This window comes from Aspergillus oryzae, chromosome 1, assembly GCF_000184455.2.
Source record: "Aspergillus oryzae RIB40 DNA, chromosome 1".
Classification (NCBI taxonomy): domain Eukaryota; kingdom Fungi; phylum Ascomycota; class Eurotiomycetes; order Eurotiales; family Aspergillaceae; genus Aspergillus; species Aspergillus oryzae.
The window spans coordinates 5,240,438-5,260,402 of NC_036435.1; the positions used below are offsets into that span (position 1 = coordinate 5,240,438).

The 19,965-nt window shown below is 48.3% G+C and overlaps 7 protein-coding genes across 7 annotated transcripts; 4 read left to right on the forward strand and 3 right to left on the reverse strand.

The window, feature by feature from the left end:
• Positions 1-866: 866 nt before the first annotated feature.
• On the forward strand, positions 867-2,740 carry AO090005000455 (nucleobase:cation symporter-2 family protein; the record flags this gene model as incomplete). The annotated part of the gene is made up of 3 exons (XM_001817468.3): positions 867-958; positions 1,022-1,188; positions 1,239-2,740. 3 exons carry the CDS (start codon positions 867-869, stop codon positions 2,738-2,740), a joined length of 1,761 nt encoding a protein of 586 aa, XP_001817520.1.
• Positions 2,741-3,015: 275 nt separating this feature from the next.
• On the reverse strand, positions 3,016-4,629 carry AO090005000454 (MOSC domain protein; the record flags this gene model as incomplete). The annotated part of the gene is made up of 3 exons (XM_023234095.1): positions 3,016-3,116; positions 3,179-4,519; positions 4,557-4,629. 3 exons carry the CDS (start codon positions 4,627-4,629, stop codon positions 3,016-3,018), a joined length of 1,515 nt encoding a protein of 504 aa, XP_023088966.1.
• Positions 4,630-4,896: 267 nt separating this feature from the next.
• On the forward strand, positions 4,897-6,234 carry AO090005000453 (uncharacterized protein; the record flags this gene model as incomplete). Its single annotated transcript, XM_001817466.3, has 5 exons — positions 4,897-4,939; positions 4,994-5,213; positions 5,271-5,323; positions 5,368-5,987; positions 6,043-6,234. 5 exons carry the CDS (start codon positions 4,897-4,899, stop codon positions 6,232-6,234), a joined length of 1,128 nt encoding a protein of 375 aa, XP_001817518.1.
• A 3,146-nt stretch (positions 6,235-9,380) lies between these two features.
• pre8 (proteasome core particle subunit alpha 2) lies at positions 9,381-10,449 on the reverse strand (the record flags this gene model as incomplete). Its single annotated transcript, XM_001817465.3, has 5 exons — positions 9,381-9,499; positions 9,553-10,158; positions 10,229-10,279; positions 10,331-10,350; positions 10,406-10,449. 5 exons carry the CDS (start codon positions 10,447-10,449, stop codon positions 9,381-9,383), a joined length of 840 nt encoding a protein of 279 aa, XP_001817517.1.
• A 475-nt stretch (positions 10,450-10,924) lies between these two features.
• Positions 10,925-11,943, forward strand: AO090005000450 (uncharacterized protein; the record flags this gene model as incomplete). Its single annotated transcript, XM_001817464.1, has 2 exons — positions 10,925-11,743; positions 11,794-11,943. The coding sequence occupies 2 exons, from the start codon at positions 10,925-10,927 to the stop codon at positions 11,941-11,943; spliced, it is 969 nt and encodes a 322-aa protein (XP_001817516.1).
• A 664-nt stretch (positions 11,944-12,607) lies between these two features.
• AO090005000449 (GMC family oxidoreductase) lies at positions 12,608-14,533 on the reverse strand (the record flags this gene model as incomplete). Its single annotated transcript, XM_001817463.1, has 4 exons — positions 12,608-12,825; positions 12,879-13,498; positions 13,553-14,135; positions 14,188-14,533. The coding sequence occupies 4 exons, from the start codon at positions 14,531-14,533 to the stop codon at positions 12,608-12,610; spliced, it is 1,767 nt and encodes a 588-aa protein (XP_001817515.1).
• A 2,893-nt stretch (positions 14,534-17,426) lies between these two features.
• On the forward strand, positions 17,427-19,934 carry AO090005000448 (uncharacterized protein; the record flags this gene model as incomplete). Its single annotated transcript, XM_023234097.1, has 2 exons — positions 17,427-19,360; positions 19,499-19,934. 2 exons carry the CDS (start codon positions 17,427-17,429, stop codon positions 19,932-19,934), a joined length of 2,370 nt encoding a protein of 789 aa, XP_023088965.1.
• Positions 19,935-19,965: the final 31 nt, after the last annotated feature.

Genomic DNA, 19,965 nt, shown 5'->3' on the forward strand with positions numbered 1-19,965 from the left:
TGTCACGGATTGGTGTTCTGGCGGATTTGTATTAGTTAGAGCCAATCATAGTCAACGGGCTTATGCGGCGGTTACTCATTCGGTTTTTGTTGCTCTAACTTTTAATGTTTTTGTTTGTAAAAAGGGGGAAAGGGGATTGGTAGGGAAGAGAAAGCTGGTGGCATAGTGGCTGAAGCTGATTGATGCGTAAGACAGTGTTCAGTACGGGGCTAACTGATCAAGAGATGGATGTACTCTGTAATTGTTGGCTGTTTAGGACAATGTTATTCAATGTAATCATTGTTTCATTTACTATAGAACTTTGCTGATAATTTAGTTGCCAACCCATATACTAATCGTTGAACAGGATCTACTTTGTGGCAACGAGTATTCCACATTGGAACTCTCTTTGCCGGAATGACTCGCGTCCACCACGAGGTCTCTTCCGAGTTCTCCCTTGTAAGCGAAGGGCGCCAAGGGACTAACCCCCCCGAATTAGAGTTATCCTTGATAGATAACCAACTTTATTTATTAAATTATTCGATTGATTGACGCACTCGTCGTCACTTATCGATAATCCGTATCGCTTTCGCCCCCGGAAATTTGGAAAATCTGATCGCGCTTCCCTAGAGATGCTCTTCTCTACATCTCACTATCAGGTCCCTCGAGAGCTCTGGGAAACATAAAACTCGTGTTTCCCCGCGATCTTCATTCGGGATATCAAGTTTCAATCATCAATCATACCCTGGTTCACGAAACCTTCTCTCCATACGGAAGCGAACCCTATCTATTTGCGGATACTTGCCTCCAGCGCGACCATTAACGTGTTTCCCTTTGAGAGAGAAGATAAATTTTTCAACCGCGAAGCATTTCTAAAGACCTCCAACATGGATGGACCAGATCAGATTGGTCCTGACCTTCGTCCCAAGCGAACTTGGGCCGATAAAGCCCGTCGGATTGTCAAAACCTTCACCACGAGGTACATTGTTACTGTCAGATACCCTATGTAACTTCAACATGAATCTAATCGATTCGTCCACAGGGATGGCTTAATAGGAGACTACGATTATGCATACCTTTTCACACCCAACATCCCTTTTATGCAGCAAACGAGGCGAACGGCACCGTTTTTCGGACTGGATGATCGAGTACCGGTCGTGCTGGCTCTTATTTTGGGCTTACAACATTCCCTAGCAATGTTGGCTGGAGGTTGGCATATCGTCCTATTATAACGGGAGGTGTAATACTAAGTTGTTCAGTTATCTCGCCCCCAATTCTCCTGGGTGGTTCTTCCGGAGCCAACCTTGGAGAGGATGACTACCAATACCTCGTGTCGACCTCCCTGATCGTATCCGGGTTACTGTCCGCCCTTCAGATGCTCCGCTTTCGTATCTATAAAACGCCTTACTCGATCGGCACGGGTCTGATCTCAGTTGTGGGTACCTCGTTCTCGATTATTACTGTAGCGTCGGGAACTTTCACTCAGATGTATTCGTCCGGATACTGTCCCGTTGATGCCCAGGGCAACCGTCTACCTTGTCCGGCGGGCTATGGAGCTCTCCTCGGTACCTCCTGTCTATGCTCTTTACTCCAGATCGGCCTTTCATTCATAAGCAGCAAGGTTTTGAAACGCGTCTTCCCACCCCTGGTTACTGGACCAACTGTCCTCCTGATCGGAGCATCCCTCCTTGAGACCGGTATGAAAGATTGGGCAGGAGGCTCAGGCAGCTGTGGCAGCGACCCCTCCGCCCGTGCCCTATGCCCCAGCGCAGATGCACCGCACGCTCTTCCTTGGGGTAGTGCGGAGTTTATCGGTCTCGGATTCCTGGTCTTCGTGACCATTATTCTGTGCGAAAGATTTGGCTCCCCTATCATGAAATCTTGCGCCGTCGTCGTTGGTCTGCTAGTTGGATGCATTGTGGCGGGAGCATGTGGCTACTTCGACCGCTCAACCATTGATGCAGCCCCAGTAGTTTCCTTCATCTGGGTCCGGACATTCCCTCTAACGATATACGCACCGCTCATCCTCCCCTTACTAGCCGTCTACATCGTGATCATGATGGAATCAATCGGCGACATCACAGCCACATGCGACGTTTCCCAAGTAGAAGTGCAGGGGCCCGACTTCGATTCGCGCATTAGAGGCGGTGTCCTCGGCAACGGTCTCACCTGTCTCCTCGCCGGCCTATGTACCATCACGCCCATGTCCGTGTTCGCCCAAAACAACGGTGTCATCGCTCTGACCAAATGCGCAAACCGCAAGGCCGGATACTGCTGCTGCTTCTTCCTCGTGATCATGGGCATCTTCGCCAAGTTCGCTGCCGCGCTTGTCGCAATCCCTAGCTCTGTCCTCGGCGGTATGACCACATTCCTCTTCTCGTCCGTCGCTGTCTCCGGTATCCGTATTATTTCCTCCATCCCGTTCACGCGTCGCAACCGTTTCATCCTCACGGCTTCTTTCGCCATTGGTATGGCTGCCACGTTGGTGCCGGACTGGTTCGACTATTTCTTTACTTACAGCGGTGATAACCACGCCCTGCAGGGGCTACTGGATGCTGTGACGCTCGTTATGACCAACGGTTTCGCAGTTACCGCAGTGTTGGGGCTGATCCTCAACCTTCTTATCCCGGAAGACCCAGAGGAAGAGGCGGCCATCGTGGATGCCAGGGGTAGTGAGGTCCGGAGTGAGAGTGAAGAGACGAAGGGCACTTCGGAGTCCTCGCACTTCAAGACTGCCGAGGCTGGTCCGGCTATTGTATAATAATGGTTTTGTTTTTCTGCTAGTATATAACGACCCTTGAGAGGGTCTGAAAGGATACCCTATTGAATTCACACATAGTCACTTAAATCACATACAATTCTACTTCCATCCCACTTCCAAACTAGTTTTCAATCGTAAATATATACATACATAGTAAATGATATCATCCAGTTAATAGCACAGAACAAAAGAGTGTATAGACAACCCACCCCCAACCAGAACCACCCAGTCTGACATACACATTTAGACAAGAGAAGTACAAGAGAAACACAAACCTAAACCCCCTCCACCTTCTCCCCAGGCTTCAACATCTTAATATAACAATGCTCCCCAGTCTCCAGCACCTCAATGCCATCCCCAACACAAACCCTAAACTCTACAAAAATCAGCCTCAAACTCACAACAAAACCCAAAGGAAAAACAAAAAAAAAGACATACCTCTAACAGCCGGAACAACCTGCATCCCCAACGCAGCATTAGTCAAATCCCCCCGATCAATCCTCCTCCACCTCTTCAACGCCCGATCCGGCTCTACAGGATGCCGAATCCCAGTATCAGGATCCACATTCGGCAACTTACACCGAATAGTCCGACAAGCAGTGTAGACCTCCACACCCTCAGACCCAGACTCAGTTTTCGGGCCAAAAATCCTCACCCGTTTCCAATGATCCTCTTCATAAGCCCCCGGACCCTGGACGATGATATTCGCCCGAAAGCGACGGATACTTAGCTCGGGGATGTCCATTTTGCATTTACCGGCTATATCTTGCACGCTAGCTATATTGAGGAGATGGATGGGGTAGGCGTCTGCGAAGCCCGTTACTGGTTGGAAACCTAAGTCTTCCTTGCGGGGCGCGTTCCGGAAGATTTCTCTGTGGTGAGATGAATTTGTCCTGAAGAGGGTCAGGGGGCCGCGGGTACGGTCAGGGTCCAGGAAACGGTGCAGTGAGGGTGGGAGGTGGCAGCCATAGTCGTGGGCTAGGGGGGTGTCTTTCCAGATTTTGATGGGGGTTAATGGGTACGTTGACTTAGGATTCGTATTTTCTGGGGGAGGAGAGAAGGGGACACGGAAGGATAGTTCCTTCGAGAGGAGGCCTAGCATCACTCCCAGTTTCACTGGGAGTGAGAGGATACCGGCCGTGACTCGCGGGTAGTGGATTACCAGGACGCCTTGGGATTGCACTTCCTGGAGCTCCGGGGAGTAGTCCTCAGCTGTGGGGTCGGGGACCCAGATCTCGGGTCTGATGAGAGCCATTCTGCAGAGCGAGCCGTCGCGGAGTGTCCTTGTTGTCCAGTGGGCTTGTTGGGATCCGTTGGTGCTGGTTTTTGGGGTGATGTATTCGGCGAAGCAGAATTGGCGGTCATAGGTGAAGCCTGTTGGGACGACGTCGGCTGTGTCTAGCTCGACGCCGGCGCAGCTTTTGATCGGGTATGCGAAGAGCGCTTTTATCCGCCATGAGGGCTTGTCCTCTGGGTCTGTGTGCTTCTCAGGCACACCTTGGCTGTACTTTGGATCGTATTCGTCGTGAAGGTTGGTTTTGGGGCCTAGTAGACCTAGCTTGCGACACCCTTTGGGACGGGGGTTTGTGCATTGCCGGTATTTATGAGAGATTAGGAATATGGCTATGGGGATGAGAGGGAGCCAGATAATGGCTAGAGATGATATTGTGCTCATAGCAATGATAGCATAGTGGCGCACGGTGTTGAAGCCGAGTATGGGTTCAATGTAATTCAGCATTGAAGCATGGAGTCTGCGATGTAGAAGGACAACTCGTATATCTTTCGTTTTTCACATAAAGAAAGTATATAAGTTTACGATAAGCTTTAAAGTTAACTATGTTGGACAAGAATAAAGCCCGTACATCAGATGCCGAGGGAAAAAAGATCATGATCTTCGGAGATTAGATTTGAACACATTTAATTAACTCCGGTGTGTGCTAGTCTGAATCGGCAATTCCTCATTAATGCCCCAGTAAACCTCGCAGTCATCAACCACCGCCGTCAGCAGTTGCTAGACTCAGGATCACCACAGCGAAGCTGGAGCATACTGTGACACCAAAATGAGAGGTCGACAGTATTCTAGTGTTCCGAAGCGCGCAACTAACACCATTTGATCCCGACAGGCCTGACGCGCCGGGTTCGCGTTTGCTGTCACCATGAACCAGCAGGATTACCTCGGTCTTTCCACTCAGGAGCCTCGTAAGTTCTTGTAAACCAATTCGGGAAAGATTGATAAGTTAATGATACGTGCAGAACGCGTTATCTCTTTTCCTGCGTCACAGTCTCTGCACGCGTCTGCCGCGTCTCCCTCTGGCGCTATATCAACGGGTATTCCTCAATTAGATGAGGCGATCCGTCCGCCTTCCGCGGAGGATGTACTGGGACGTACCCGTGACATAAACTCCAATGGAATACCATGTGGACATGTCACAGAAGTGTACGGCCCCCCTGGCGCTGGGAAAACATCGCTGGCGTAGGGTCCCATCTCTACCTATCGCACGTTGCTTTTAATCTAACAATATACCTGTAGTCTGAGCGTTGCCACATCGGCTCTCCGGAATGGGGACAAAGTGATATGGATCGGTACGAAACCAAACTCCACTGAGAATTGGCTCTAACATTCCTAGATACGGGATCCCCACTCCCGAAAGTGCGCCTAGCAAGCATGCTAAAGAAGTCCCCTGATGCCACATCTTCTGATCTACCAGAAGACCCTATCAAGAATTTGATCTACTTCCATGCAAGGTCATTACCACATCTACTAGCCCTCCTCATCCGCCCACCCAAGGGCTTCCCCCCAGAAGATGCGAAGCTTCTCGTTATCGACTCTGTATCAGGGTTGTTTCCATCATATTTTCCCAATCCATCTGAGTTCAAATCCCGTCTACCTCAGTCAGGAATCACGGACAAGATGCAGATTCAATGGCTCATGAACCGCAAATGGAATGTCACAAGCGACCTTGGCAACCAACTCGTGAAACTAGCAGCTACACATGGCTTAGCTATACTTCTAGTCAACCAGACGCATACCCGAATCAGAGGCCAGCCGCGGGCAACTCTGTGTCCGGTTCTCGCGGGCGGAACATGGGAGAACAGTGTCCATGTGAGAATTGCCATCTTTCGGGACTTTCTGCCTGAGGATGAGGGGGATTCCAAGGGTGTTCATTTCGCGGAGGTAATGAAGAGAGCAGGGAAAACTTTATCTTTGAGATTGGACGAGAATATCGTACCATTCAAGATTGAGACGGTAGGCTTGAATATTTCTCGTACAGCACTCGCAGATGACTCACATTAATGAATAGGACGGTCTACGTGGGATAGACAAGACCCCACCACCACTAATCCTGCCTCAAGTGCCAATTGAAACGAGCCTATCAGCTAGCCAACGGAAACGCAAAGTCGATGAGATTGCGGATAGCCAGGATGAAGATTCCGACGAAGAATTCGGCTGGGTTGAAGGCGACGATGCTGGTTTGAGTGACGGTGCTGGATGAGGCTTAGATTGCATTGGTGTTATGTCCTTTTTGATATTGAGACCAAGCATACGAAACAGCTGCTTCTCGAGCGGTTGAACTCTTGTAGCTGCAAGTGCTTCAGTCCATGCGGGCTGTAGTAGACGAAAGTCATAATGGGTATGAACAAATTGAAATGACGTATAATATAAATCTAGATAATTCCCTCAGGAGGGCGTCGTTTAACCAAATCCGACACCTTCATCGTAAATTTCTTATCCGGACAACTATCGTTCTGTAATATGTGGGCTCGTTTTGTCCCATCTTGAACAATGCGCGAGAAGTTTATAGTATCCAGCAGACCAGACGATGACGCCGGTGCAGCCGGACTAAATTCATGCTGTAGGGAATATAACTGTAAGTCATTTCCCAAAGCACCCGGACGCCTGTGCCCATGAACCATATCGACCAATTTCCCGAGCACGGCAAACTCCAACTTAAGTTTGATGCTATATATGACTCCTTTGAGCGTGATCTGAATAGCGTAGAAGTTGGCATACTCCAACCCAAGAAGGGCTAAGTCCATTACCAGAATGGCAACATTGATTCCGACTAACTGGTGCATTATTCTTCGGTTTTGTCGGCTTGAACCTAACCGAAGCAGTTTCGTCGTTTCCCAAATATAAAGCCCTGAGATTATCACTTCTTGAAGGGTAAATCCGGTCATCTGTATTTTTTCCATGATGTTATATCCTTTGACGAATAAAGGTGATCGATCAGGTACGTTGGAACCATATGTCAAGACGGAGGTAGGGATATGCAAAAGAAAGACATTTGCTATAATCATGCACAGCACACGGCGAAGTATGTACTCATCACGGATGACAAGATGTAGCCGTGAATAGAGGACAAAAGATTGGCCCGTCACCATCGTCCACCAGCCGACAGTAAGCAACGTAACAGACAAGAAAGAACTGGAATGTGTGAAGAACTTCAACATAAAGCCGAGAGAGTATGGAACTACCCCCAAGCAGCCCGAAAGTAGCAAACTCCAGAAATATAGACCTGTCCAGCGACGGAATGTCGACAGCACAAGGATTACCAGCTCAATGACATTGTAGATGGAGATGGAGATGAAAAAGACAAGGGTTGCTTTCAGCCCGTATCGAGTGCCCGCAAGGTCACCAGAAATGCCATCGAGATGGCTCACAATATCTGACATGGTGCGGTGCTATATGGTGATGATGATCAGACGATCTGGACTGGTGGTAATATAGAGAGGCTACCATAGCCTTTTTTTTCCCTTGTTTTTCTTTCCCTTTCTTTCTGATTTCTTATTTCTTCTTTTTCCCTCGGCCAAGAAATGTTATACGTCAGAGCTACATCCGAGGCAAGGAGCGGAGACCGTAAATGTCAAAAGAGTGGTACATGTGGGAATAGAGCGATTGTTAACTGGTGAACCGTACCATACAGAAGTAATGGAAGTTCTGGATGAGTCTTTCCCTCCTCCCAAGTGAAGGCATTGTGTGGCCTAGACTAGCTCGAGGCAATACCCCGGAGTAAGATTCAGTGGCTTCGTATTCCGCAGGAACTAATGATCCCTGCTAAGGTAGTATTCGGGTTTGGTTCTCTTGGCCAAGGCAAGACTAGCAATTTCTGGTACGATTCTCGGCGTTTCCCCGCGGGCCAAAACACAACGGTTGCTGGTAAGATAATGTTGCCTACCAAGCAATTCCAGATGGCACGATGGATACGCCAATGGACCCCTAATCACGAGACATCACTGTATTTCTTTGCACATGGTTACCATAGTAGTGGTACCCTAGCGTGCCAGATTGGACTCTCGGTCATACTAGATATGTCTATGTGATGTACAATGCTCTTTCGCCTTGGACAACAGGCATAGCGCGTCAAGATATACTGATTTCACTCGAGAATGTCACAAAAACGTTTCTTCGATGTTCTATTTTGGCCCTGTCGTATCCAAAATTCCTTTTCCCGTTGAACCCTCAAGGGTCAGGCACTCGGCGTCTTACCTCATCATAGATCTATCATGGAGCAGAGCTCGCGCATCCGGCGCAGGACGTCTTTGATGTCAAAATGGCTAGTCCATGCTATGGAGTTCTTATATTTCATTAGGCACACACTTACCGTAGTCTTTGACGGGGCTTCGATATCGCTTAGATCTGTCTAATTGGAAGCGATTGGTTCTTCCATTCTCTCTCTCTTTCTCTCTCTCTCTTTTTTTTTTTTTTTTTTTTTTTTAATCTTTTTTGTCTTTTCTTACTTTGTCTGGACCCTTTTTACGACCCTAGCGGCAGAACCACCTTCATACCCGAAAGATTCTGGAGTTTAGATATGAGCTGATACTATCATGTCACTACTGTTAAGCTGTCCATTTCTCTTAACGATAGGAAACCGCAACAAACTACAAGCTACTTACATCTCACTGGAAATGCAAAAAGAAATGGACCCCATGTCTACATCTATACCACGCTTTTCAAACCAATCTCTGAGCCCATCTTCAATCGTTCCCCCAGAGATTACCCCAGGCCTCCGAACTAAGAAAAATGTGGGGTTGGCAGTGGATCGTTTCCCGGAATGGCCTTCTTTGCCCACAGTTGGGGAACTTCTTATCATATCTACTTGACTACGGGGAATTCAAGATATTCCAGATTTATGCAATGCCTAGGCGAACTAAGAAAACGTAGAAGAGTTACTTGTGCCTATTACACTCATTACTACTGAGCCAGGAGTATCCGAGAACTATTTGGGTCAGAGACTAGCCCGATACTTATCTCCCGGCCCTGTCGCTTGTCAACAATGAAAATAGACGTTGTGGGAGCAGTTCTTAGACTGGACTACTGAAGTTTATGCAGCCCGTTCGAGCCAAAGCTCTCTACAGACCTTTGTGACGTTACAATCCTGCTGTACTAGAGTTGAAGAATCAGTTCATGCGTTCCGTATAATGACTCTTTCAATGATGGGCATTACTGGACTTGATGACACGCCCACGCGCGCTGTCACTTGTGTAGTCCAGGGCCATAAAGCTCAATATCCTCCGATACGTTAAGCAAGTAATCGTTGTGAAAATCTTTGCTAACATGTATGGGAACCTCGCAAGTCTCGACATATGTCTATTATGCTACAAGGCCCGAAACCACCCAATATATCCATACTTGAATCATTCATAGATTGGTAAGATAGTCCTCAATTTCCTCTTTCGTCAATTTCCTGAATCTGGGCCCCTGGGCACCTTCGACGCCCTCAAAACCCAGTAGGTGGTCGGCGGGAGGGCCAACGATACCTATACCAAGTCAGTCTTGATCCGAATCTGGGCGCTGATTTACTCAAACTTACCAATCTCTATTGTGTCACCATTCATCTCACCCTCAATGGTCTCTTTCAACGTCAAAAGGGCAATGTGGATAGCATCTTCGAGTTCAAGACCTTCAGTGTAACGCTTCTCGAGGAATGTCTTCGCACTTGTAGCATGCTTGCCAATAGCCGTAGCCTTCCATGGGTAATAACTGCCACTTGGGTCGACCTGATACAAGCTCGGGCCACCCTTCAAGATACCGCCCGTCTTGCCGGTTGCCTTTTTAGGCTCGTCTTCATTGTCGCCCTTCTGCGCTTCCTCTGACTCAGGTTCGACACCCTCATCCCAACCAGCAATCAACAAACTGACACCGTACGGTCGAACACCACCGGACTGGGTGGCTTCTTGTACGACACGCGCAACATCTTGCACTAATATACGGGTAGGGGGGTATTCGTTATAGATACGCTTGTAGCCAGTATGGGAGACTTTGCGTGCCTTGTCGACCAGTACACGGTAGTCTGGACCCATTCCCGCGTACACCATGCCAATGTCGGGGGTGATTAAGGAGACTTTGGAAAGAGAGGGGGGGTCGATGAGCGGTGAAGATGATTTCTTTTCAGTAGCAAGGACGATTCCATTTGTTGCTAGTCAATGCAAGATAAGTTAGTAACTAACCGAATTGGCTGGGCGGAAGCTATGAGCGTTATCTCATACCTTTAATTCCGAGCGCAGTTACGCCCTGGTTGACAGCGTTCAGGGCATATTCTGAGGTTATTCAGCATATATTCGTCATTTATCAGAGAAAGTTTTTATTACCAATTTGGACCAGCTTTCCACTAAAACTCAATGTTAGCTGATGGCTGTCCTCTACGTAGCTAGAGCTCGTCTTACCTTGGGGAGAAGGTGGTGAGAGAGAACGAATAGCGGTCCGCCATGAGGTCGTTTGAGTATCTCCGCAAGCTTTGAAGATTGATTGGAAATAAGTATGGAGACAGATGAAGGGGTATGAAGATAGAATAAAGTCGTGGTGGGACCAAAGTGAAGCTTCCCTCTGGACAGAGCAGGCGACAGGATGTTGACGCAGCAGCACCTTACCTAACGTCGGTTACCTCAGGCGCTGATGCCAAGCCGCGCCTAAGGCGGTGACGCTAGGCGAGCACTTAGCGCCGTTTCCATCAGCTTCTCTCTCCACTTCACCTTTAAAGCGCGGTAGTCATGCTCTTTTCTTTTTTTTTTTTTTGTTTTACCCTTCTCGCCCTCCCCATTGTTTCCCCTCTTCTATGCCTATGCCCCAACCCATCAATCGACACTCTTCTAGACAGTCGATTGTACATTTTCACCAGGTCGCTGGTAGATCTGGTCACTGTGACATGACCGCATAATCGCGAGAGAAATTAGGCAGAAGCCATAATGAACCCGAGCCAGGAGCCACTCTGGCAGTGGCCAAATTCTCCCACGGCTCCCAATCCTGAGGAAGACCAAAGGTTTGAAAATGCTCACCAACATGATGATTCGGATGCCCCTCCGCCGGAGTCTTCCCAGAAGCACTACCCACCTCGTGTATGTCGCATCTGTCTGGAAACAGTTCTGCCTACCTTCCATCCTCCTTCCGATAACATCCCTGGTTTTCTCCAACCTAAAGCACGGGTGGTCTATGAGTCTTCTGATGCGGAGCTCGGCCGACTTCTACGTCCCTGCAAGTGCAAAGGATCTTCACGATATGTCCACGAGGGTTGTCTCCAATCATGGCGACATGCGGACCCGGGCTATAGCAAGAGAAATTTTTGGCATTGCCCAACTTGTGGCTTTCAATATCGGCTAGAACGTCTCACATGGGCGCGTTGGATCAGTAGTACTTCCGCGCAGCTAGGATTGACTTTGTTGATATTGATGTTCACTGTTTTTATGCTTGGTTTTGTTGCTGACCCAATAATTAACCTGTACATCAACCCTATGGAAACCATCATCTACTCTGAATTTTGGGATCCCAGTACCGTGTCTAGCGTCTTGCCGACTGAGAAGCAGGCTTCATGGATTACACACTTTGTGAAAGGTTTGGCATCGTTAGGCTTTCTGTCATTCATCAAAGCTATAGTCGCCATGTCACCCTGGCAGTGGTGGCATGTTCGTCCAAGTGGCTTGGTCAGTAGTGGCAGGACCACAGGCAGAAGCCGAGTAGCGTCAATCACTTGGGTTGTCATCCTGGTTGGCGTTTGCAGTTTCCTTTGGGTAAGTGTATTCAACGAAGGGTATCATATACTTCTGCTAATCATAACCAGGCCGTCTACAAAGGGGTAAGAAGCTGGAGCCGAAGAGCCCTGGAAAAAGCCGGGGAGCGTGTCATGGATGTCCCATTGCCTGACGATGAGGAGGAAGACGAAAATGATCCGTCTTCGGAAAAGTCCGAGCAACGTAAAAAAGAGGAATAATCATGTTGTTCACACAGAAGACCATTTGGTGTCTCTGTATAATGTTACATGTCAACAACTTGAATCCTTGGTGATTTCCACGCACTACTTTGAGTTGTCACGTCCTTCTCAATGACGTGCTGATTAGTCAATGTGCGGAGAAAACCCCTGACCCTCATTAACTCTGGAACAATGTCTGAGAAGTTGGATCCTTGGTCTGAGCGTTTTGTTCTGCCTATGGTATCCCTCTTTATAACCCAGCCATTGTTCAAGGGGAGGGTCGAACTGCACCTTCTCGATCAGTCTAGGCGCTTCAAGTAGTGAGCGTTTTCGATCGGATGCAGTACATACCCTATGTAACTTAATTATTAATACAGCTCTTGCAGCCATGGGAAATACTTCGATCTCTCGTTCTCTTCAATTTTGTAATATGAGTTACCAATAACCTAGGTATGCCATACATTACACGTGCGATGACTGAACAAGCGAACATACCCCGTATCAAATTATGTAACCAAGAGTCACTGCATTCAAACAGCCACAAAATCCAGACTAATAATACATTAAACAATGAAACAGAAATCCACATTTGACAACCCAATTCTGAAACCACTTTCTCTCTTCATACGGTGCACGAATTGGTACGGGACACTGTCCCTACGATAATGCAGCTTTATCTACCAAACTAAGCACTCTTCGCATCCTCCTTAATCAAGTCGGAAGCGCGCTCGGCAACGGCATAAAGCGTGCTAACCAAGTGGCCGCAAACCTGGAAGGGCAGGACAGACGCATCTACGACGCGAACATTGCTGGTACCATAGACCCGGAGACGGTTATCAACAACGCCACCAATGGAACGAGGCATCATGGCAGCAGTTCCGACGGGGTGGAAGTTGGAACGATCTAGAGAGCTCACGTCAGACTCACCATCGAAGCCAAGAAAGGATTCAACTTACAGTTAGCCTTGAGCCATTCAACCCACTTCTCATCCGCAGCAGTGGCCGGAATCTCAGAGAGACCGGGCTTGGTTTCCTTCGCAATAAGTTTGTTCAATGGTGCGCTGCGGAGAATCTTCCTGATGTACTTGGCGATACCGGCCTGGCTCTTGCCGTCCCATTCGAACATAAAGTAGTTAGGGTTGATGGCGGCGGGAGCAGTCGGGTCATTGGAGCTAATGTGGATGTTGCCACGGGCGAAGGGAAGCAAGCCCCAGAATTCGGAGGACACGGCGTTTCCACCACCGGGGTGGAAGAGGATCTCGGCGATAGGGACCTTGTCCTTGACGATGAGGTCAAATTGGAGCTGGTAGAGGCGCTCAAGGTCCTCCTGCTTCATGTGGCCGTTGCTGACCTTGACGGTCGCGGCGGCGTAGTCGGAGAGTTGAGATCGGAGAGATGCAACGATAGAGTCAGTCTCGTTACCGAAGACGTCGGAGATGGAAGGGTAGGTCACGGTTGAGGCACCGGCAAGGACGCCGTATCCTTCGCCAGCCATGCCGTTGTTGAACTGGTCTTGGAGGTTCTCCCCAACGGTGGGGAGATCGACACGTGGGGTTATGTTGTTCTTTTTGAGGATGCTACGAGGGTCAGAGACGGTGATAGAGAGGGGCTGGCATCAGTGGAACACTTACGTTGGGTTTCCAACTCCTGAAAGCTCGAGAATGAGAGGAGACCGCAGGGCACCAGCAGAGATGATGACCTCTTTCTTTGCATGCACACGAGTGACCTTGCCATCAGCGGAGGTGATCTCGACACCATCCGCAATAGCTTCCTCAGCAGAGCCGTTCTTCCAGAAAAGGCGGTTGGCAGTGGTGTTCTCCAGCAGGTGAAGGTTCTTCCTGTCATCATAAGGGAAGTAGTATGCCCGGGCTGCATCTTCGCGGACATTGAGGTCAACGTCGAGGGTGGATGGGTAGATGTTGAAGCCACGCATCTTGCCTCCATTGACATCCTCCATGGCTTGGAACGTACGGTTCAGAGCAACTGACAGATTACCGGAGGCCAGGCTTCCCGACCAGCCGACCTTGAGAGGACCTTCTTTTCCATTCACGGCAGGGTTATAAGCAGCGCCAGCAGCAACCTGAGAGCTGGTAGGGGCCGTCAAGTTTTCACTCTTCAGGTAGTATGGTAGGAGATCTTTCCACGTCCAACCTTCGTTTCCAAGTTTCTGCCAAACGTCAATCTGGACATCCTCTGCGCGGGTATAGGCCATTCCTGTGGTCGTCAGTGGTCCATGCCGACTAAGAGATCATCCATAGAAGCATACCATTGATTGTACTGGTTCCTCCAAGGGCCTTACCAGCACGCAGAACTTGCTGTTTACCTCCTGCATAGCTTTGGTTAATAGACTGGTACTGCCAGTCGATGGCCGAGCCAAAGGCCAATCCATAACCGTTAGCGTTGGTTACGTCCGGGTTGTTGAACACAGAAGCACCGGCCTCAAGCAGAAGAACGGAGACATCGGGGTTCTCAGAAAGGCGATTTGCGACCACAAGACCACTTGTGCCGCCTCCCACAACGATGTAGTCGTATGTCGTAGTGTTCTTGGCCCGTCCAGCCGGTGATGCCGTGGCCAGCGACAGGGCACTCAGGAATGCCAGTGAGAAGAGCATGTTTGGATGTCAAGCGTCGATCTCTGTCCGCCTTGAAGAAGATCCTTTCGCAAAAAGGCTGGCATCAACCATTATATATGCAGTCCATGACTGCATGATATTTTTTGATTTTAGTCTAATTCGAAGGGTTCCGTTCACCTTACTGCTGGGTACTATCGGCACGGTGATTGAATTGCATCATAGTGAAGTTCTCTGCAAATCCTGCCTCCAGTTAATGAAGCTAATGATCCATAAGCAACTTCTAAGCAAGCTAATGTTTCAGCAGATATGGATTTATCAGCTCATGCTAGTGGGTCCATCAATCGAATACTGCTGTGCGGAATTCTGCCGCAACTGGTGGACGTTTCTGATCTGATAAGATCGAGTTGAGGGTCCCTTCGTTGCATTATCTTTGCGTGGTATGCTCTCTAGCAGCGAAAGGTCTATTACTCTATCTCATACGAAGATTAAACCCATATTATCTATGCTAGCTCAATCTTCCACTCCTAGATATCACATCCTTTCCCTTTCATTGATTAATAGGAGAGTTGACACGTTCTCAAACTCAGATTATGGTTCTGCAATCTATAGCGAGCACGATGCAATACACGCTACTGTTAGGGACATTCGAGCTAAGCCCAAATAATCTTTAGTGCGCATCTCTGTGGTAGCGAAGAACCCAAAAGTGGATCAAATTCCCATTATTAAGGTATTATTCAGAATCGGCATACCGAGTAATTCATTCACCGGTGAAGTCCCGACCCGTCAGGAATAGTCTAGGCAAAGTGGCTCGGCAGAATGTCTAGGATCCGAAGTCTCCAATAGGCCTAAAATTGCCTCATTGACCTGATCGCCGCGCTATGAAGCCCAAGGATCATTCTCCCGACGTCCACTCCGAAATTACACCAGAGTCCAGATTCCGTTAACGAAGATATCGCAACTAGACCCGGTCCGAATACTGTGTTTGGTGGTTGATTTATGCTAGTAAGGTTTTCGCGGACCCTGGCTGTGACAAAACCTAATATAACTTAATATAAGACAGCGCGATTACGGAGGGCTTTCCTAGATAAGTGAGACTGCAGATATCATCAGAGTAGCCGCTGAATCATGATTAGGTGATACTGCTGCATGTGGCCTGTTAAACATGGGTGGTTTTCTAAGAACCAATCCTGGGCCCTCCCAATAGTACTAGTGAACCGTACTAAGTCCTGATGATTTAATCGTGGACCGGAACTAGACTTCTCGAAAACGATGCGCTGATCGAGACATTGCGGCTTCTGCTACAGTATTAAAGACTCTAGTATTACCGGGATATGAATCCGACACCCTGCTGATGTTTCAAATCCGAACCCATTGGGATCCTGCACGGTTTCTACAAACTCTTCACGGACTACGGAGATAGCAATTCCGGTATTCAATGTTTTATGCCGATGCTGACTGTAGTAGTTGATTACCCAAGAGGCTAAGACCGGGAAGATAAGAGCTTAGTTGACGGCGTGTTCTAGCATGACGCTCTAGCAAGCTATCTCATTTAAGCGTTCCTCTGTCTCGCCACCCCGTCGGTCATCCGCCTTAGCCCTCGCCTTAAGTTGAAAGGATCTGAAGCCATTCATCAAGCAGTGGCTGTCGTCTCTGGTTGTAATCAGCTTGTTCAGATTGTACTCCGTACCTGGCACTAATTCAAATCCAGCAAATCAAGCGTATTACGCCTTTGTAAACCAATGGTGGCTTTAAACGCTATATCTGCCCGTCTCAAGCACTCTCTGTTTATTCCATTAGTATGCCATGTCATCTATATTTATCTTTTAGGACAATGTAGTTCCGAAGAGTGGGGTAGTGGTTTATTGTTTATAAAAGAATCCTCGTCCAAGTTTGAGTGCTTTACGCTCCCCTTGTTTGCAAGATATTGAATGCCGTATCTTGAACTAGGAGACAAGCTACTTTGAGATGTGATTTTCTGAAGTGATTTTCTGAAGTGATTTTCTGAAGTGATTTTCTGAAGTGATTTTCTGGATTGGTCGTCCTTTTTAAGAAAACACTAAGGTCGACGGTGGCTACCAATGTGACTTCATAAGACATAGTGCTATTTCCTTTATACCATCTCTCTCAAGAAGACTCAAACCATGACTTGACAACAATGAAAACGTCATGAAGCTTTCCATGTACTCCATTAACTCATTGACTCTAATAGCCTGGTTTTCGTGGGTTGGTTATGTCTAGAGCTGTGCACATTAATCTTCATCAATTGCTGAATATTGATTTTGCTTTTTTTCATTTGTCTCATTGTTCCAATGTCCGCGGTGGATGTAGCGTTTTACAAATTTACTGTACAAATCCACGCTCTCGAAAACTCCGGTCTACCAATGGCAACATAGGTATAGACAAGGTGATCTAGCCATTGTGTTCAGAACAAGACCTGACAGACTATCCACCACATACGCTTCCGCTCTAGCTAGCCTTGAATTAGGGAGGTCTCCGAACTATATTATCCTCTTGAAGAACCAGGTGGTCTGGTTAGCCCTCGTCTTCCACACAAGCATAGATGATACTTTCCATGGATGATGCTATGTGTTACTGGTGCCACAGCGAAGAATGCAGCCAATATTTAATCTTTTCCAGGTCATCTTCTTCATAGCGCAGGACATATAAGATGTGACTGTTACTTGGCAATACATATCAAAGAATCGTGATCCCTCTCTATTCCTCAGTTTTATCAACAAGATCAGGAAATTATAACGTTGCTAGGAGGGAAGTTGCTGAAGAAGCTACTGCCTAACCAGGGTTCTAGAAAGATATTCACTGCAGATTGTGGCAAACTCCCTAACACTTGGACGCAACCCAGCAAAAAGTGAATAACACCTACATAGGTCTACTATCCTGTGACCGACTATGCAGTTAGAATGGGGTTTTCAATATGGAAAGGACACTCTATATATACTTGTATCCTATCTTGTGTTGTTCGATGACTCCCACAGCCAACCTCTTCAATCGTTTCATATCAGTGCAAATTTACCACGCTTTGATTATCTTGAGTATCGAACTTCTCCCTACTACTCTCTGGATTTCATCTATCAGATCAAGCCCCTTTACCAGTTACTCTTCGATGATCTTTGACATTATGAGCCCTCGGGTCAATATCACCAAGAAGCGTCGCTGGTCTCCTCGGATGGAGGACCAACAGAAACTGGCGAACGCTAAAAAGAATCTCTCTAGCCTTCATACTTTCACTTTTAATCTCATGAAGAACAAGACTTCGCCGAGAATCAAATACAGAGACTCTCGGGTTGAAATTCCACATTTTGACTCGGAGAGGATTACCTCCATGCTTGGAGACGCAACGCATACCCCATTGGATCTCCATGAGCAGTTCGACTCTGACGAAGATCAAGGTCGTCCTCTGAGCTCATCATCTAGCAACACAAGCTCTAGAAGAAGCATTCACGGCAGTCTCAACACCCCAATCACCCCTGTCACCCCGCTCCTTGTCCATTCTGAACTAGAAATCTCAAGCACCGAGCCATTTCCAGACTACTACGAGTCATGCGAGCAGAACACAGCGGTCATTGATAAGGACCACGAGGAGGCATATAATAACGCTATCGGAAAAGTGTTCGAAGAGTCCGTGCGAATGAGAGAGCTTGGGGCCGGTACCACTCCTGCTACGATCTCCCCTCTTGCAACTCACGTTGGCTGTCCTGTCACAATTGACAGTTATCCCAGACAGGACAAGTCCAATATTTCTCTCACATCACACTCAGCTCTCCGTAGTGAAACGACCGGTCGCACCCAACCCAGTACGGCACCGACCTCTGTCTCTCGAATCTCGCCTACCACATCTGTCCGTGCCGACTCCGACAAGGGCGCATCCATGACCTCTGCTTCTCAGACCCGGACCACCCTTGAATACACTGGCGCACATCTCAGCAGGACTTCTAATGCAACTTCCACCATATACAATGATGCTTCTGTTCGAGATTTTGCGTTTGGAGCAGCCCCCCCACCCACCATTGCGCCTCCATTTATGGCGGATGGGAGGCCTGGTATCCAAGCCAGACATATCCCTTCCATCCAATCATCTTCTACCAGTAATGGCTGGTCGGAAAGGGCTCTGGGCCAACCATCTCCGGTTGCATCTGTGTCGCATACCGTCCCAGGTACTTCAGATACCAGGATTCGTAGTGACCAGAACAACCAATACTATGGACTGAGCTTCCACTCATCTCAGTCTACCATTGCAGGGAGCATTAGCGGTCATAACACGGGTCAGGTTGATTTTACTTCACCGCAGGACTCCATGTCAGTCTCTGGAAGCGTTTGTAGCAGCCAGACGTCTAAGAGGACGCTCTCCATTGATGACATGGCTATGCCAGATGTGCTTCCCACCCCGAATTTTCAGCCACCTATCGGAACAGGAAGGCCTCTACCTGGCGCTACCCCGAGACCTGCTCCTAACCCACGGATGCAGCGTCGCCTTCATGAAGCCGAAGAGCGGAAACTCAACATCCTCGAAGAGATGAAGATCATACTCCGCGCTGACCACATGAAGGATGACATTCAGAGACGCTTTACTGCCATGACCGACATTATCCTCCGCATGGAGTGGATTCTTTTCCGTCGTGATGTGAAGCCCGACGGCACTCGCACCAATGAATTTCTCTCTGCTCCCATTGTCGCTGAGGTCCAAGAATTGGCGATTCCGATGGTCCAATGCCTTGCCTGGCTTGACAAAAAGCTGGCATGTGAGCTTAGCATTGCGAACCAGGTCCTTCATTGGGTTATTCAAATCGCAAAAGATGAGGATCTCGATGTTTATCAGCGTTTTAGACAGATGGCTCGAGTTATCGTCAGGTAAAGCCCTTCTTCAGTAGCCATTACCATTGTCGTTTCTTGAACTAACGATGACTATGGAAACCTCCGAAAGCCACGTCCGCTCGAAAAACACCTCTTGGCCGTCTTCCAAGATCTGTATGACGCGTACGTGTACAGCGATTTCCTCGATATCCGCAATCGACAGATTCTCCAAGAAGAGGGGTTTCATATCGAGCGTGACAATCTCACCCGCCTCTTAATCGCAGGCTGGGACGTTCTGAACCGCGCCATCGAGACCTACAACGAGATTATCACTATCAACTTCGATATTAAAAACCGCTTCATCGATCCAGTCATGGAGCGGCTGCCTCGTTCGTATGAGATCTGGGAGGAAGAATGGGATGATCACGAGCGGCAGTGCGAAACCCAAAGGAATATGGATTTAGAGAAGCTTTGGATGGAGGCTGAGGAGAGGGCTTGTGCTGAGGCGCAGGAGCAGGAGGTTGCCCGTGCCCAGGCTCGTGCGATGGCTGAGTTCAGGGCTCAGATGCAGTGGCCTGGGCAGAGACAGGGCTATGGACAGTGGCACGTTGATTCTCGTATTCCAGTTTAGTAGAGTTGATGAGCGTGGGTTTGCGGGCAAA